This window comes from Pecten maximus, chromosome 6 (assembly GCF_902652985.1).
Source record: "Pecten maximus chromosome 6, xPecMax1.1, whole genome shotgun sequence".
In the NCBI taxonomy this organism is placed as follows: domain Eukaryota; kingdom Metazoa; phylum Mollusca; class Bivalvia; order Pectinida; family Pectinidae; genus Pecten; species Pecten maximus.
Genome location: NC_047020.1, coordinates 22,332,163 through 22,349,939, shown reverse-complemented (window position 1 = coordinate 22,349,939; position 17,777 = coordinate 22,332,163). Strand labels below are relative to the sequence as shown.

Sequence of the window (17,777 nt, the reverse complement as noted above, 5' to 3'; positions counted from 1 at the left end):
ACCATATTTCATTACATTTCTTAACATTTCATATATAATATACAATAATATTAACAGGATTCAGAAAAAAATACTGAACAGGATTTCAAGATTTGGACATCGATCTTGATATAAGGACTATGACCGACTGTTTGAATTAAGAGTGCTCTACGATTGAACACCTTTGTCAAATATTGTATTATGTATCACTTGACATGATAGCCTCGGAATGCGAGATTTCATTTTAGGTACTTTGGCCTTGAAGCTCATAAAACACGGGTTATTTGATAACCCGGCGGATCAATCGGGTTATGCTGAATATTGTCAAACAAACGTCTCAACCCTGACAAATTGTGTGAGTTGACAACAATACATACTTACCTTCTAACTTTAAAAATAAATTTGATCAACCATAAAACTACATTCTTACCAATATCTTTGTCTTTTTTGTCTGTTATTATTGGCACTTGACCTCTACAGTTCGAATGATGGCGCTTCAAAACTTCCAACAGTTCTTCGAGATTCTCGCGAGGTTCAACGTGATTGACAATATCAACTAGGCTTCTGATCCTGCGCCGGAATTTTTTGTTAGCCGCCGTTATCTTTCTGAGAAAGGATATTGTTAGTGTTGCCGACTGTTTGCCAATATCGACTACTGAGTCTGCGCCGGATTTTTTGTTAGCCGCCGTTATCTTTCTGAGAAAGGATATTGTTAGTGTTGCCGGCAGCACCGGCTCCTGTACTGTTGTTATAGAAAGGCTAACAATTCTAACAACTTTCTTTTGGTAAAAGCTAACATGTTTCGGATCGGGTGAACACATACATTGTACAACAGGTAGAGTGTAGAAGGACATTTTTTTTTATACTAATAAAAAATCTGTTCTTTGTTTATTACTGTATTTAATATATTTTGCTAAATTTGAAAGATCTGTTTTGTTTACTGTTTCTAGAAGTTGAATAAATTTGTACATACTAGGTTTATTATAATAATATTTCTTAATAAAACGTTTTCTTAGGTCTAAATGAAATTCACATTTAATAATAAAATGAAATTCATCTTCAATGTCTCCACTGTTACAATAGGAACAAATTCTTTGATTTCTTTCTAAGTTATTAAATCTACCAATTTCAATATTTAATTTATGTGATGACAATCTAATTCTAGTTATTTCTTTTAAATTAGAAGTACCTATTGGTTTTGATAAATATGGCTGTAAGTAGAACTTTTCACTAATAAACTTGTACAGTGAACACTTGGAAGATGAATTGATTTTTTCTTTACATTCTTGTATAAATATATCACATAGTCTACATTTAACAATATTCATAATATAATCAGCAGTATAAATATCCCCATTTTGCCATATATACCCAACACCCATTCTATACAGTTCTTCTTTTACTTCATTCAACCATTCATTCCCGTTTTCTAACATATCTTGATAACAAGCATTTAACACACAGTTATTGGTTTGTTTTAATTTCAACCAATATTTAAAAATTCTAAATTTCCTCACTATTACAAAAGGTAATCTCCCTAATTCTTGGTAAATCATACACTTAGAAGTACTTTTCTTAACCCCCAATAATCTTTTTAAAAACTGTAAGTGGATTTTCTCTATATCCGGTGCTTTATGAAAACCCCAAATTTCAGCCCCATAGTTAAATATACTACCGACGTATGTATCAAAAACATGTAGTTGGGTTTCAACGTTAAAAAAAATTTTCTTTGATACTCCCGAAATTGAAAATAATGCTTTTCTTCCTTGTTCAGCAATTTTTTGTTGAGTTTTCTTAAATTTACCATTAAAATTCATTTGTATCCCCAAATAATTAAATTCATCTACGGTTTCTAATACACATCCGTCATATAACCACTTTTCTTCTTTTCTTAATTTACCACCGTTTCGGAAAACCATTACTTTAGTTTTGGTAGTGTTTACAGTAAGGTTCCATTTCTTTGTGTAAAGTAATAAAGTATCTAACATTTTTTGCAGTCCCTCGGGAGTTTCTGCCATTAAAACCATATCATCAGCATACATAATTAAAAACAAGTTAATAGTATATAACTCAATAGATGGACATCCTTCTGTTAGGAAATTCATTTCACAGTCGTTGACATACATGGAGAACAATAATGGTGACATTATTTCACCTTGGAATAACCCATTTTGACATTTAAAAAAATCGGACATATTATTATTATATTTGACACAACATTTCACATTTTTATAAAGTGCTCTTATAATATTCAACATTTTCCCTTCAACACCTTCTTTAATAAGTTTGTACCACAAGTTTTGTCTGTTTATAAAATCAAAAGCTTTCTTGTAATCAATAAAACAGCAATATAGTCTTTTCCTATTTTTTAAAATTTTACTTATTAAGGTTTGTAAAACAAAAATGGCGTCTACAGTAGATAAGTTTTTCTTAAAGCCAAACTGAGCGTCACTTAATTTAGAATAATCACTATCAAATTTCATTAGGCGCTCATTTAAAATTGATGTAAAAATTTTACCTAAACAACTAACTAGTGTGATGCCCCTGTAATTATTGGTATCATTTTTATCACCTTTCTTGAAGATAGGTATAATATTGCCTAATGACCATGATGAAGGATAAAAACCAGATTTAAAGATATTATTGAACAATTGGACTAAGCAAGGCAAAAGTACCTCTTTTCCTTTAATAAAATACTCATTTAATAGTAAGTCTGGCCCACAAGCCTTAGAATTATTCAAGTTTCTGATAGCTTTAAGAACTTCACTATCAGATATCTGATTATCTAATTCATGAAACATATTATTTGGTACATTTATGTCATAATCATTTAAAAAATCATTGACCATTAGATTATCCACAGGTTCTGTTGTTGATAATTCACTAAAATAATTGTAAAAATCTTGTTCGTTAAGATTACCATGAACAATATTTTTCATTTTCCTGAATTTACTGTAAAAAGCTTTAGGATTACTTTTTCTCAGAAAAGCCATCATATTTCCCTGTTGAGCTACATATTCACGTTTTAATTTAGCTTCGAGTTTTTTTATAAATACGCTTTTTAGATGTAAAAATGTTTCTATTTATTCTGACTTATCAGAATTGAAAATAAATAAAGCGTTTTTGAAATCAGTATATCTTTTCTTACAAAGTTCATTAAACCATGGCTTGTCCTCTACTCGAGTTTTTCTAGTCCGTCTTGGTGTACCTGTAATAGTAATTAAAGGCAATAACAATTCATTTAACATATTTGTAAACTTATTGACACTTTCATCTATACATTCTTGGTTATCTCCCCTTATGTTACAAAATTGTAACAGTTCTATACTATGTTCCTCTAAACAATAAAGCGACCTATCTGCATGGTCCTCAATCCATTTTGCCTTAGTATATGGACTTTTTGCATTTTCAACAACAGGTATAATACTAGTTTTTACCTCATACAAATCCACTGTAAAGCTAACTGGAGAGTGGTCTGAAAACACATTAAAAATGCCACTTTCAAAATAAAAAAAATTCTTTAAAAAATCATCGGACGACAATACATAATTTATTAGACTGGACCCTCTACTATTTAAAAATGTTATATTGCCATTAATATCATCTTTATGACGCCCATTTACGATTCTTAAGGACGTGGTTTTACATAATGTCAATAGGTGTCTACCAAATTGATTAACACAGGTGTCGGAGTTGGCATACACCATTGTACGTAGTAGGGTAACATACATCCTTAAGTCAATTACATCATTGTACGTAGTAAGGTAGCACGTATCCTTAAGTCTATTACATCATTGTACGTAGTAAGGTAGCACGTATCCTTAAGTCTATTACATCATTGTACGTAGTCAGGTAGCACGTATCCTTAAGTCTATTACATCATTGTACGTAGTCAGGTAGCACGTATCCTTAAGTTTACTACATCAGTGTACGTAGTAGGGTATACGTAACATACATCTTTAAGTCAATTACATCATTGTACGTAGTAAAGTAGCACGTATCCTTAAGTCTATTACATCAGTGTACGTATACAGATAGCACGTATCCTTAAGTCTATTACATCATTGTACGTAGTCAGGTAGCACGTATCCTGAAGTCTGCTACATCATTGTACGAGGTAAGTTAGTACGTATCCTTAAGTCTATTACATCATAGTACGTAGTCAGGTAGCACGTATCCTTAAGTCAATTACATCATTGTACGTAGTAAGGTAGCACGTATCCTTAAGTCTATTACATCATTGTACGTAGTAAGGTAGCACGTATCCTTAAGTCTATTACATCATTGTACGAGGTAAGTTAGTACGTATCCTTAAGTCTATTACATCATTGTATGTAGTAAGGTAGCACGTATCCTTAAGTCAATTACATCATTGTACGTAGTCAGGTAGCACGTATCCTTAAGTATATTACATCATTGTACGTAGTCAGGTAGCACGTATCCTTAAGTCTATTACATCATTGTACGTAGTCAGGTAGCACGTATCCTTAAGTCTATTACATCATTGTATGTAGTAAGGTAGCACGTATCCTTAAGTCAATTACATCATTGTACGTAGTCAGGTAGCACGTATCCTTAAGTATATTACATCATTGTACGTAGTCAGGTAGCACGTATCCTTAAGTCTATTACATCATTGTACGTAGTCAGGTAGCACGTATCCTTAAGTCTATTACATCATTGTATGTAGTAAGGTAGCACGTATCCTTAAGTCTATTACATCATTGTACGTAGTCAGGTAGCACGTATCCTTAAGTCTATTACATCATTGTACGAGGTAAGTTAGTACGTATCCTTAAGTCTATTACATCATTGTATGTAGTAAGGTAGTACGTATCCTTAAGTCAATTACATCATTGTACGTACAATGTAGTAAGGTAGCACGTATCCTTAAGTCAATTACATCATTGTACGTAGTCAGGTAGCACGTATCCTTAAGTCAATTACATCATTGTATGTACAATGTAGTAAGGTAGCACGTATCCTTAAGTCAATTACATCATTGTATGTACAATGTAGTAAGGTAGCACGTATCCTTAAGTCTATTACATCATTGTACGTGGTCAGGTAGCACGTATCCTTAAGTCTATTACATCATTGTACGTAGTCAGGTAGTATGGCCTCCCCTCGAGGAAAGACGATAAAACCACAAGCTTATACTTTTCCATAAAATGGTTCATGGTCTAGCTCCTCAATATCTTCTTGATATTCTACCCCTACGAAACCGTAACTACCATGATCATGATACTCGCACGGGAAACAACTTTCGACCACCTTTTTGCCTCACGACTCTTTACTATAAATCCTTTCTGTCATCAGCCATCAGTATCTGGAATTCTTTGCCAGACTGTGTTAGAAACGATTCTTCAATTTGTAAACTGGAATCATATCTACGTAAGTTTGTTCACAAACTACCAATGTACTACTTTACTGATACCAGAATGGGTCAGATTCTCCAGCTAGATTGATAACAGAGTGTAGTTTCCTCAAAGTTTATTTTCACCGAAGAAATCTTATCGATAGTCCCATGTGTCCTTACATGGAATCAAATGAAACGAGCATTATCTATTGTATTGTCGACGTTTCTCACAAATCCACCTGCGAATATTTAATGACATAAACTACCCATTAACAACTAATTTACCTTTGTTCGGGAATGATGATCTTTCTGATGATGAAAATGTTGCGTTATTTTCATTCGTACAAATCTTTCATTATTAACTCCAAACGATTTCTTTCAGCCATTCTTGTTCTATGCCAGTTATTTTCTATCCTCATAGGCACGGGCACTCATACGTCTTTCACATCCATCAAACCCAGCCCCTTCCCACATACCCCCTCCCCTCTCATTCTTCACACTCCAACTTCATCCCAATCTCGCATCCCTTTCACACTCCGTACAACCTCCCAAACGGTGTTTAAAATTATTTCAAAGCGTTCCATAACCTATGCCATCATGTCTTATGCTAAGTATTTACTATTGGAAACGGATTAAAATAAAACTTGTCTCCGGATCATATTCATGTATATTTTGTCTGTATAGTAAGCATTTGTAATATACATATTGGAATGAAATAATTAAAGTAGCATACATCCTTAAGTCTACAACATCATTGTACATAGTCAGGTAGCCGGTACCCATACGTCTACTATGTATCCTTAAGTGCACTTCATCATTGTGTGCAGTAAGGTAGCATGTAGCCTTAGTCATAGGAAACATTAAGCAATATAGCCACTGATAACCACATAATGTTGTTTTTTTTATATTTTTTATATTTTTGAAGATATTTATATCATATAAAAACCACATAATGTGCTTACCTTTGAATTGTGCATTAGTAATAGGAAAGGCACATCTATTGTGGCACTGATCCGTCGTCGTCGGGTTTTGTTTCCAGTGTCTCTATTATCTAAACGACACATGGACAAAGGCCAACACTTATACTGCTTACTTCTAGCAAGAACCGTGTGAACACAAGTTGTTTTATAGCCGTAGAATTAATGATAACTAATATCAATTCAAAATACGGCATTTGATGACCTTGCTATTATGTTTAAGAGTATTTTGTATATTAATATTTTCTACGTAACTTGCACCCTTGTTTTTCTCTGGATCAAACCCTTGTTTTTCTCTGGATCTATATTATTTTGAAATATGTTTTTTCCGATTAGCCCGCTTAAGAACTAAAGTATCTGTTTACCCCGCAAAAAATGGAGGAGGGGAGGCAACTCTTACTGTAATTATATGTATTGTCTGTTTGTGATCAGTCTCAAATTAACCACACATATACTCTTTATAATTAGGGATTTCGTCTGTACCACGCTGTTTATGGATACTGACAAGCCTCAACAGTTTGTGTGTATTTCTCATACACATGTATTTACTTTGTTTGTACTCCCATTCGTAATTCTCTACATGTCAAATGTATTACACTCTAATCATACCAACTGGCACATAAATGATACATGGAATCTTACAAAATATTAAAATAGTGTACCATATTTGACATACCTTTCGCTATTAACACTCATCAAATCTCTTCCTAAACTTTAAGCTTTTACAGTAAATATGTAATAAATTAATTGTTTTTCGAAGGAATTCTATTTTATCACATTTTAACCAGTGAAATATCGAAAATTATGTATTATATAAAAGTGATATTTTTCACTTGAAAAATGTCATTTTTCTGATTTGACCAATCAAAACACAGCGCACTCGTGAAAAATATCCAAATATTAGCCTCACTTGTGAAATACATTTGATATTACTGAAGACACTGAACCCATCTGTTCTCATCACATCATAGCCAGAAACAATATCTCATTGTTGTTTAATATATCGTTCTGAACCCCTCTATATGTAATTCTATAAAATACATGTTTCGGATTTTTTAATGTTATTTTGAAACGTTCATTCTAAATCTCAATACGTTGTTAATATTTTCAAGTGAATTGTTTTTTCCTCGACTATATCAAATCAAAATTTCCTGCCAAAGTGTTCTAAGCTGCCAATGCTTTTAACATTATTCTCTGTGATCAATAAGTGTGCACTGTCCATGGTAAACTTCTCTCAAATTGAAATAGACACTGACGCATCACCTCAATTCTCCGAAACTGATTTCGTCTCTGGATCAATACATACCGTATTTAACACAGTAAACGAGCGTATGCCCTCGCTTGACGGAAAAAAGACCCACGGAAATTGTCGGTAGTACAATAATATAAATGACTTGACACTTTTGCAACAACAAAATATTAATTCAAAGTTAATACCAGAAATATGTGTTATCCAGAGTTACAAGCGTAATCAATTATGTGCACGAAATAACAACGCAGTTCGTGGTTCGTTCCCTTGAATGTAACAATGTCGGACATTGAAACTCGATCAGGGTTTTCATTGACGGGGGCTTTGTTCATGTTGTTTTCCATGTACCGATTCAAAAATAAAGTTTAGTTTAGTTTATTTTGTTTGTCCTATTAACAGCCAGGGTCATTTAAGGATGTGTATAGTTTTTGAGGTAGAGGAAAGCCAGAGTACCCGGAGAAAAACCACCGACCTGCGGTCAGTACCAGACAACTGCCCCACGTGGTTTTCGAACTCGCAACCTAGAGGTGGAGGGCTAGTGATAAAGTGTCGGGACAACTTCAATAAATACAACAACAGACAAAGCTATACTCGAACTGTTTATATTTCAAAATTTCTTTTTTAAATCACGATACATCTATATGGACAAAACAGAGCTTGTTAACAGAAGTGTTATTCTACCCCCAGGAACAAAACAATGACGTCATCAGATTGGCTATCTGATGGGTACAGTTATATCTGTAATTTGCTGCTGTAATCATGGTAACGTAATATCTATTTGGATGTAACATTACCAACAAAGAAACCTGTTCCTCTGTTAAAAACGCACACCCCTTTGAAAAAAATCGACTTTTGTGTCTGAAAAGTAATCCAGTTGCTCAGAGTCTATGAAGTCACTTCTCTGAGTAAGAAGGTTCAATGACAGATATGTGTGCTCAATGAATTTGTCAACTTTCATTTGATATAAACAATTTGATAAACTACAACATTCAATTTCAAAAACACACATATACATCTGTTTATATATAAGGCAATTTAAGCATGCATAAATGATTTTCCATTAAATCTTGGCCAACGCACAATTTTAAAAGCTATTTTTTTACGACACATAAGCTATCGTCATCCGTATAGCCAATCAGAACGGAGTAAATGATTCGAACCATTGGATGATTTCATCTCTCACAATATCCTGATTGGACGGAGTAGAGCTTTCAAATTATACTTAATAAAGGCAAGATTAACAGCAACGTAGTCCTGTCCCTAACCTGGCCAATATAGTTTTGAATGCAAATAAAACAGACAAAATCCGGATAACCATGTAACTATAGCCATCACTGAATGTCGAGAACTGTCGGCCCATTCCAGAAATGAGATGTTTGGTGAAGAGGTTTCTCGGATGCACGTGTAAGACAAAACATTATTTTGAGTGTCTCCGCCAGTGAACGAATCCGGAACTACGTCATGGCCATGTTATTGTAATAACGCTTTATCGAGTGAGCTGGAGAGTAATATCGGTCGTTCACAGTTACATCTGTAAATGAAATAGGTTGTTCATAGTTACATCCGTAAGTGAAATATGTTGTTCATAGTTACATCCGTAAGTGAAATATGTTGTTCATAGTTACATCCGTAAGTGAAATATGTTGTTCATAGTTACATCCGTAAGTGAAATATGTTGTTCATAGTTACATCCGTAAGTGAAATATGTTGTTCATAGTTACATCTGTAAGTGAAATATGTTGTTCATAGTTACATCCGTAAGTGAAATATGTTGTTCATAGTTACATCCGCAGGTGAAATATGTTGTTCATAGTTACATCCGCAGGTGAAATAGTTTGTTCACAGTAACATCCGTAAGTGAAATAGGTCGTTCAATTACATCCGTAAATGAAATAGGTCGTTCAATTACATCCGTAAATGAAATAGGTCGTTCAATTACATCCGTAAATGAAATAGGTCGTTCACAATTACATCTGTAAGTGAAATATGTTGTTCATAGTTACATCCGCAGGTGAAATATGTTGTTCATAGTTACATCCGCAGGTGAAATAGTTTGTTCACAGTAACATCCGTAAGTGAAATAGGTCGTTCAATTACATCCGTAAATGAAATAGGTCGTTCAATTACATCCGTAAATGAAATAGGTCGTTCAATTACATCCGTAAATGAAATAGGTCGTTCAATTACATCCGTAAATGAAATAGGTCGTTCACAATTACATCTGTAAGTGAAATATGTTGTTCATAGTTACATCCGCAGGTGAAATATGTTGTTCATAGTTACATCCGCAGGTGAAATAGGTCGTTCACAGTAACATCCGTAAATGAAATAGGTCGTTCAATTACAACCGTAAGCAGTATCGGTTGCTACAGTTACATCCGTAAGTGAAATAGGTCGTTCACAGTTACATCCGTAAGTGAAATCGATCGTTCACAGTTACATCCGTAAATGAAATCTCCTATTTAGAATTCTAGTTTGTAATGTTTGTCCTTGCGTCATCTCGCCTGTCATAGTTCAAATAAGACGGTTTTTAAATATTTATATAATGTTTAGGAGAGCTTAAACGTTTTTTTTTTTAAAGTGTTTCCAATAAAACGCCCCTTTATGTTTGACCTAAGTGCCCGTGCACATTTACTGCGCGACAGATGTTTTCGTGCGGCACTATTTTTTTCCGTTAAATTTGTGGTTTTGTGCAATTGAAGCTAGACATGGACTTGTCTCAGCCATAAACCAACTGCGCCAAGCCCCGGATGCTGGTGACGCATTTAACAATACGACACTATTTGAACATAAACAAGTGGTGTCAGGGGATAAAATTGTAGTGTGCTAAAATGGTATCATATGAAGTAGAATTGTATTGGAATGGCAAAGTCGTATTTTTATACGAAAGGCATCACAAATGTTATTTCGCTGATCATATAAAGTTAATCCACTTCACAACAGATACCACGACTTATACCGGTAATAGTAATGCTTTGTTTGATTCCAGGCACGAAGCCTAGTAATATATTTTTTATATAAAATTTTGATGTACAAAATCACAACCGTCAGTTTCACGGCTATCCATTGACGTGTTCAAAGACTTTCGTCTCGTTTCCTTAGGTCTTCTATAAAAACCCACTCAACGTTGTGTAATCTAGCTGTCCTGGTGTGTATTAGACATGGTTCACAAAGACATAAAAGTCCAAGACTTTTCCAGACAAGGACTGAAAAAATCACCGACATTTCGTATCTGTATGAACCATATCAAATCGTCTTCTCACTTAAAAATTAATATAAATGTGTATTACGTCATCCTTAGTGCGTACTTTGTGTAGTTCGTCATCAGCTGGCGTATACACACCCCTTCACAAGTAAGATGCCATTTTTGTAGTCGTATAACGCTGGCCAAATGAAAAAATCCACATTGTTCGCACTCTTTTGATCACATGACCACCAAAGTTTGTGCTTATCGTCATCGAACTTTTTGTCATCTACTGTCAGATGCATCTGAGGCTGCTGCACCACCATCTGCCACGTGACTTTCGCGCATGCGTGCATATATTTGTAAATTGATTTGTGTTGTAGACAGTTGTTCTCCGCGAACGTTCTGTAGTCTTTGGCAAGTTTCTTTGACATAATCTGAAAAGACATATCAAAGATACAATGGATGAGTAGAGTAAAGATTGAAATCAATAGATACCAATGTTTATCAGTTCGAGTGCAAAGGTTAAAGCCTGGTGACAGGGATGAAAGGTCAATGGTCATGAAGTGTAATCCTAACCACGGCTACAAGATCAAAGGTTATATACCAGAGAGTAGGAAGTTATGATGTAATTTAAACTGATTAAAATTGTAATTAAAATTAGAGTTGATAGGTTAACTAACTTACGTTAACGATTGTCTCGGTCTCCACTTCATCAAAATGTTGTCGGAGTTGCTGGCCCACACCGTCCGTCAGACACTCAGGAAGTTTGTATCGGTAGTTGATCTCGCCGCCAAAATCCAAGCTTACCTGTAAGAGCAAACATATGATTATTAAGAGCATGCGACCAGTCATTCATATCCTCAATGTGTAAAACGAAAAGAAACGACGATATTTGGCTTATCATAACATTGTCATACATACGATAGACTTGACGGCCCACAAAAACAAAACTTTCCTACAAGGCAACATGCTACTGTCCTACAGGGCAACATGATACTCACACAGGGCAACACGATACCGTCATACTGGGCAACATGAAACCGTCCTACAGGACAACACATTACCGTTATACATGGCATAATCATATCGTCATACAGGGCACCATGATAACGCCATACAGGACAACATAACAATGTCAGACAGGGCAACACAATACCACTATACATGGCATGACGATATCGTCATACAGGAAATATGATACTGTCATACAGAACAAGACAACTCTGTCAAACAGGGCAACACAATATCGTTATACAGGACAACGCAACACTCTACCACACCACAACACCATACCGCCCTAGAGGGCAACACGATGCCGTCATATAGGGCAACACGATACTGTCATACATAGAAGCACACGAGTCGTAAAAGCATACCAAAACAACACTGTTTATGCCGGGCAACACAATCATCTAACTGTCCATTCACACAACACTCTCACACAGGGAAACACACGTCTTAACGACTCATCAACACAACACTATCACACAGGGAAACACACGTCTTAACGACTCATCAACACAACACTATCACACAGGGCAACACACGTCTTAACGACTCATCAACACAAAACTCTCACACAGGGAAACACACGTCTTAGCGACTCATCAACACAACACTATCACACAGGGCAACACACGTCTTAACGACTCATCAACACAACACTATCACACAGGGCAACACACGTCTTAACGACTCATCAACACAACACTATCATACAGGGAAACACACGTCTTAACGACTCATCAACACAACACTATCATACAGGGCAACACACGTCTTAACGGCTCATCAACACAACACTCTCACACAGGGCAACACACGTCTCTACGACTCATCAACACAACAATATCATAAAGGGCAACACACGTCTTAACGACTCATCAACACAACACTACCACACAGGGCAACACACGTCTTAACGACTCATCAACACAACACTATCATACAGGGCAACACACGTCTTAACGGCTCATCAACACAACACTCTCACACAGGGCAACACACGTCTCTACGACTCATCAACACAACAATATCATAAAGGGCAACACACGTCTTAACGACTCATCAACACAACACTATCACACAGGGCAACACACGTCTTAACGACTCATCAACACAACACTATCATACAGGGAAACACACGTCTTAACGACTCATCAACACAACACTATCATACAGGGCAACACACGTCTTAACGGCTCATCAACACAACACTATCATATAGGCAACACACGTCTTAACGACCCATCAACACAATATCAGGTCGTGGTATTAAATGTGGAGAGGCGAATGAATCAAGACTGTATGTTGATGAATTACGACGGATTCCTACTTACAGCCAGGGTGGGCTTCTTGAGGAGTTCTGCTAGTGTAGCCTTCAAGGTCTCGTGTACCTCTTTGCAGGTTTTAAACGCTTCCTGTAAGAAAACAGGAACATTTAGATCTGTTTTCCTTACCACCTTAGTATGATAAATGTTTATTTCTTGCATGTAGCAGAAGAGAATGTAACATATCGACCTTGCAATCTGCGGTTGCAGATACTGGAAACAGAAATTGGACTTATTTGATTAGAATCTTTTGACTACATTTCATGACGTGCGGGTGCTTAAATCGATTGTTTCTTTATAACAATTCAATTCTCGGGTTTGGGAATGAAAAGTTTTATTTCATTAACATGTAGAAAAGCATTAAATTAGATACACTAAAGCCAGAAAAAATGGGCAACTGAATTTAGAAAAGCAAATTCCTTGTGATTGTTGAAGGTCGCATTACCAAGGAAAACTATCTCTACCTCTATAACAATTCATCGTACAAAACGTCCTGCACTTAATAATACTCATATATATACACAGAGAGATACAGTGTATAGACTATATATAGATACAGTGTATATACTATATATAGATACAGTGTATACACTATATATAGATACAGTGTAAATACTATATATAGATACAGTGTATATACTATATATAGATACAGTGTATATACTATATATAGATACAGTGTATAAACTATATATAGATACAGTGTATACACTATATATAGATACAGTGTAAATACTATATATAGATACAGTGTATATACTATATATAGATACAGTGTATATGCTATATATATATACAGCGTATATACTTTACATGTATATAGATACAGTGTATACTATATATAGATACAGTGTATAAACTATATATAGATACAGTGTATACACTATATATAGATACAGTGTATAGACTATATATAGATACAGTGTATATACTATATATAGATACAGTGTATATACTATATATAGATACAGTGTATATACTATATATAGCGGAGATAAACGGTTACCATGAGGATGGTACACAGGAACTGGATGATATTTTCCTCCTCAAAATCGTAGTCATCCTCTAACGCCTCCTTAGCATCCACCCACTCTTGACTTTCCAGACTGGTGTACAACATGGCTACGTTACTAGGGCGACAACGTTCACTCAGTGTTTCCGTCTGGACACGACTTCCGGACCGGCATCGCTCCACCGGCTCCACATGACCCTGGCTCATACTACGGGCTTTTGGTATAGGCTTCGCCACAGGTTTGGGAGGCAATGGTTTGGGGCTAGCTGGCAATGGTTTTACACTTTGAGTCACCCTGTAACCAAAACAATATTGTGTACAATGCAGGGATTACTCATCAATCCTGAACCTATGTTTCCATGGTTTCCGAAACCAAAATGCATTTCGGATGCAGGAGTCACCACTTTATAGATTAACTTCGTCAATGAAGAAATTATGTTTTTGGTAGAAATATACCCATCGTACATTCGTGTTACTATTTTTATCATGTTAAAACGACAACAGAATAATTTGTGTCCATGCATAAGTAATGCATACCAGAGAGCCCTGTATATTATGAACTGTACATCTGTTTTATTTCTGAAACAATTTTTCTCTTTTTTTCATAACTTGCCTTTGTTTTAAGGTATCGTTTTCTGTTTTGGCCGTTTTCAAACTGTCTTCCATGAGACGGTACTCTTTAAGAACGGTCTCCATGGATTTTTGTGTCGTCTCCAGAGCAACCTTTGACCTTTTGTACTCGTCCTGAACGCTGACAGCCACCGCCTCCATCTCGCGAACCGACACCTCAAGTTTTTCATTTCGACTTCGGAGAACCTCGTTATCGTGTTTCGCCTTATGAAGCTCGGAGATGATGACTTCACCAGGACCCTGTGTCTTGGTCCCGGAAGTACCCCGGTCTTCCTGTGTTTTACCTTTCCTCAAGAGTTCGTTTTCTCGTTTTAGCTCCTCCAACTTTGTCCAAAGCTGTCCCATCCCCCCTGACCCGCGAGTCTGTCTTGGGGGTGTGGATTTGGTGCCTGACGATTTTTGATTTTCTGCCACTAAGGCTTCCACCAAGGATTTTGCTTTCTCCAAAAGATGACGAGTCTGGGCATCACGTTTCTTAAGCATGAACACGTTTGAAAGCCCATCACAGAAACTCTTTGCCTCCGTCAATAAGTCCTTCTTGTCGGCCATCTTTAAAATGGTTCTGTAAGGAAGAAAGAACAAATATAATGAGACTCTTTATGAATTTGAGGCTAAATACATTTTAAAGGATAACACAAGCCATGCTATGAGCATAATTTGTAATATTTATTTGTGTCTGATCCCATTTGTAGATTTGCAAATAGAATATGTTTAAATCAAATCATATAGATTGCTCAGCATTTGTTTCGGTTGATGATGACGTACTATTAACCTCGCCTCTCAACAAACATCTGTAATGTACATGATTAGCTGTCACCGTAAAAAGTAAGATCTTATAATACTATACAATTGTAGTATCTAATGGGGAATGGGATCAGAGTGACAGTCTAATTTTAACGGCCATATGAAAGCTAACCATTATATCGGATGGCTTCGTTCGTGCACAGACAGTATATGTTTGGGACTACACGGTAAAGACTATCGATTTTTAACTCTACCAAAAATGACTCACATATCTGCCTCAGTATATGGTAGACCGACAGACATCAGTACTGCCGACAAAACTCATTTTATTAGATATAGAATATGTTGGTTTAGACCCTGGGACCACTTTACATCCCCAGGGATTCAAGACAGAGAGGTACTGTCCAGCGCAAACATAACGTGTTAAATACTCATATGACCCTGGCTACTGGCGTCTCCCAAAACACTAAACGTTCATCCTCATATGACCCTGGCTACTGGTGTCTACCCAAAACACTGAACATCCATCCTCATATGACCCTGGCTACTGGTGTCTCCCAAAACACCCATCCTCATATGACCCTAGTAACTGGCGTCTCCCAAAACACTTAATACCCATCCTCATATGACCCTAGTAACTGGTGTCTCCCAAAACACTTAACACCCATCCTCATATGACCCTGGCTACTGGCGTCTCCCAAAACACTTTACGCCCATCCTCATATGACCCTGGCTACTGGCGTCTCCCAAAACACTTAACACCCATCCTCATATGACCCTGGCTACTGGCGTCTCCCAAAACACTTAACACCCATCCTCATATGACCCTGGCTACTGGCGTCTCCCAAAACACTTAACACCCATCCTCATATGACCCTGGCTACTGGCGTCTCCCAAAACACTTGACGCCCATCCTCATATGACCCTGGCTACTGGCGTTTCCCAAAACACTAAACGCCCCTCCTCATATGACCCTGGCTACTGGTGTCTCTCAAAACATTAAACGCCCATCCTTATATGACCCTGGCTACTGGCGTCTCCCAAAACACTTAACACCCATCCTCATATGACCCTAGTAACTGGTGTCTCCCAAAACACTTAACACCCATCCTCATATGACCCTGGCTACTGGCGTCTCCCAAAACACTTAACACCCATCCTCATATGACCCTGGCTACTGGCGTCTCCCAAAACACTTAACACCCATCCTCATATGACCCTGGCTACTGGCGTCTCCCAAAACACTTAACACCCATCCTCATATGACCCTGGCTACTGGCGTCTCCCAAAACACTTGACGCCCATCCTCATATGACCCTGGCTACTGGCGTTTCCCAAAACACTAAACGCCCCTCCTCATATGACCCTGGCTACTGGTGTCTCTCAAAACATTAAACGCCCATCCTTATATGACCCTGGCTACTGGTGTCTCTCAAAACACTTAACACCCATCCTCATATGACCCTAGTAACTGGTGTCTCCCAAAACACTTAACACCCATCCTCATATACGCCCATCCTCATATGACCCTGGCTACTGGCGTCTCCCAAAACACTAAACGGCTATCCTCATATGACCCTGGCTACTGGTGTCTCCAAAAACACTAAACGCCCATCCTCATATGACCCTGGCTACTGGTGTCTCCAAAAACACTAAACGCCCATCCTCATATGACCCTGGCTACTGGCGTTTCCCGAAACACTTAACAACCATCCTCGTATGACCCTGGCTACTGGCGTCTCCCAAAACACTTAACGCCCATCCTCATATGACCCTGGCTACTGGCGTCTCCCAAAACACTTAACACCCATCCTCATATGACCCTGGCTACTGGCGTCTCCCAAAACACTTAACACCCATCCTCATATGACCCTGGCTACTGGTGTCTCCCAAAACACTTAACACCCATCCTCATATGACCCTGGCTACTGGCGTCTCCCAAAGCACTAAACGGCCATCCTCATATGACCCTGGCTACTGGCGTCTCCCAAAATAGCAAACGCCCATCCTCATATGAACCTGGCTAGCTGCTGCCATAATTATACCCAAATGAAGAAAAGAAACCGTGCATGAGCTTCTTTTTTTCAATACTAGCATGAATTCCAGTATGTGATCTGATCATTTCATTCGAAGACGTACAATAATAATAAAAAAAGAATATCAGTCTGCGTTCGGTATTTGCTGGTATACCAAAGTAACATTACCGGTAAGTAAGTAATAAGAGCATTGTGTCGGCTTATTGTTTGTAGCGAAGTCTCACATGTTATACCGGGATGTCAGGCAAAGTAAGGTCAAAGGCCGCCAAACGTA

At 37.1% G+C, this 17,777-nt stretch overlaps 1 protein-coding gene across 1 annotated transcript; it reads right to left on the bottom strand.

Annotated features, from left to right (window-relative positions):
* Positions 1–8,150: 8,150 nt before the first annotated feature.
* Positions 8,151–16,037, bottom strand: LOC117330097. Its single transcript, XM_033888315.1, has 6 exons — positions 15,976–16,037; positions 14,707–15,285; positions 14,088–14,388; positions 13,091–13,171; positions 11,436–11,558; positions 8,151–11,185 (listed from the first exon to the last, which is right to left on the bottom strand). The coding sequence occupies exons 1-6, from the start codon at positions 16,035–16,037 to the stop codon at positions 10,889–10,891; spliced, it is 1,443 nt and encodes a 480-aa protein (XP_033744206.1). The 3' UTR covers positions 8,151–10,888.
* Positions 16,038–17,777: the final 1,740 nt, after the last annotated feature.

Excerpts from the sequence above, each read along its gene's own strand:
- LOC117330097 (XM_033888315.1), bottom strand. The coding sequence starts at position 16,037 with ATGGGTGTTTTGGGAGACACCAGTAGCCAGGGTCATATGAGGATGGAT. Across the intron at positions 14,389-14,706 it reads AACGATACCTTAAAACAAAG|GGTGACTCAAAGTGTAAAAC; the intron begins GCAAGTTATGAA and ends TTTTGGTTACAG. Across the intron at positions 11,559-13,090 it reads TCAAGAAGCCCACCCTGGCT|GTAAGCTTGGATTTTGGCGG; the intron begins GTAAGTAGGAAT and ends TTGCTCTTACAG.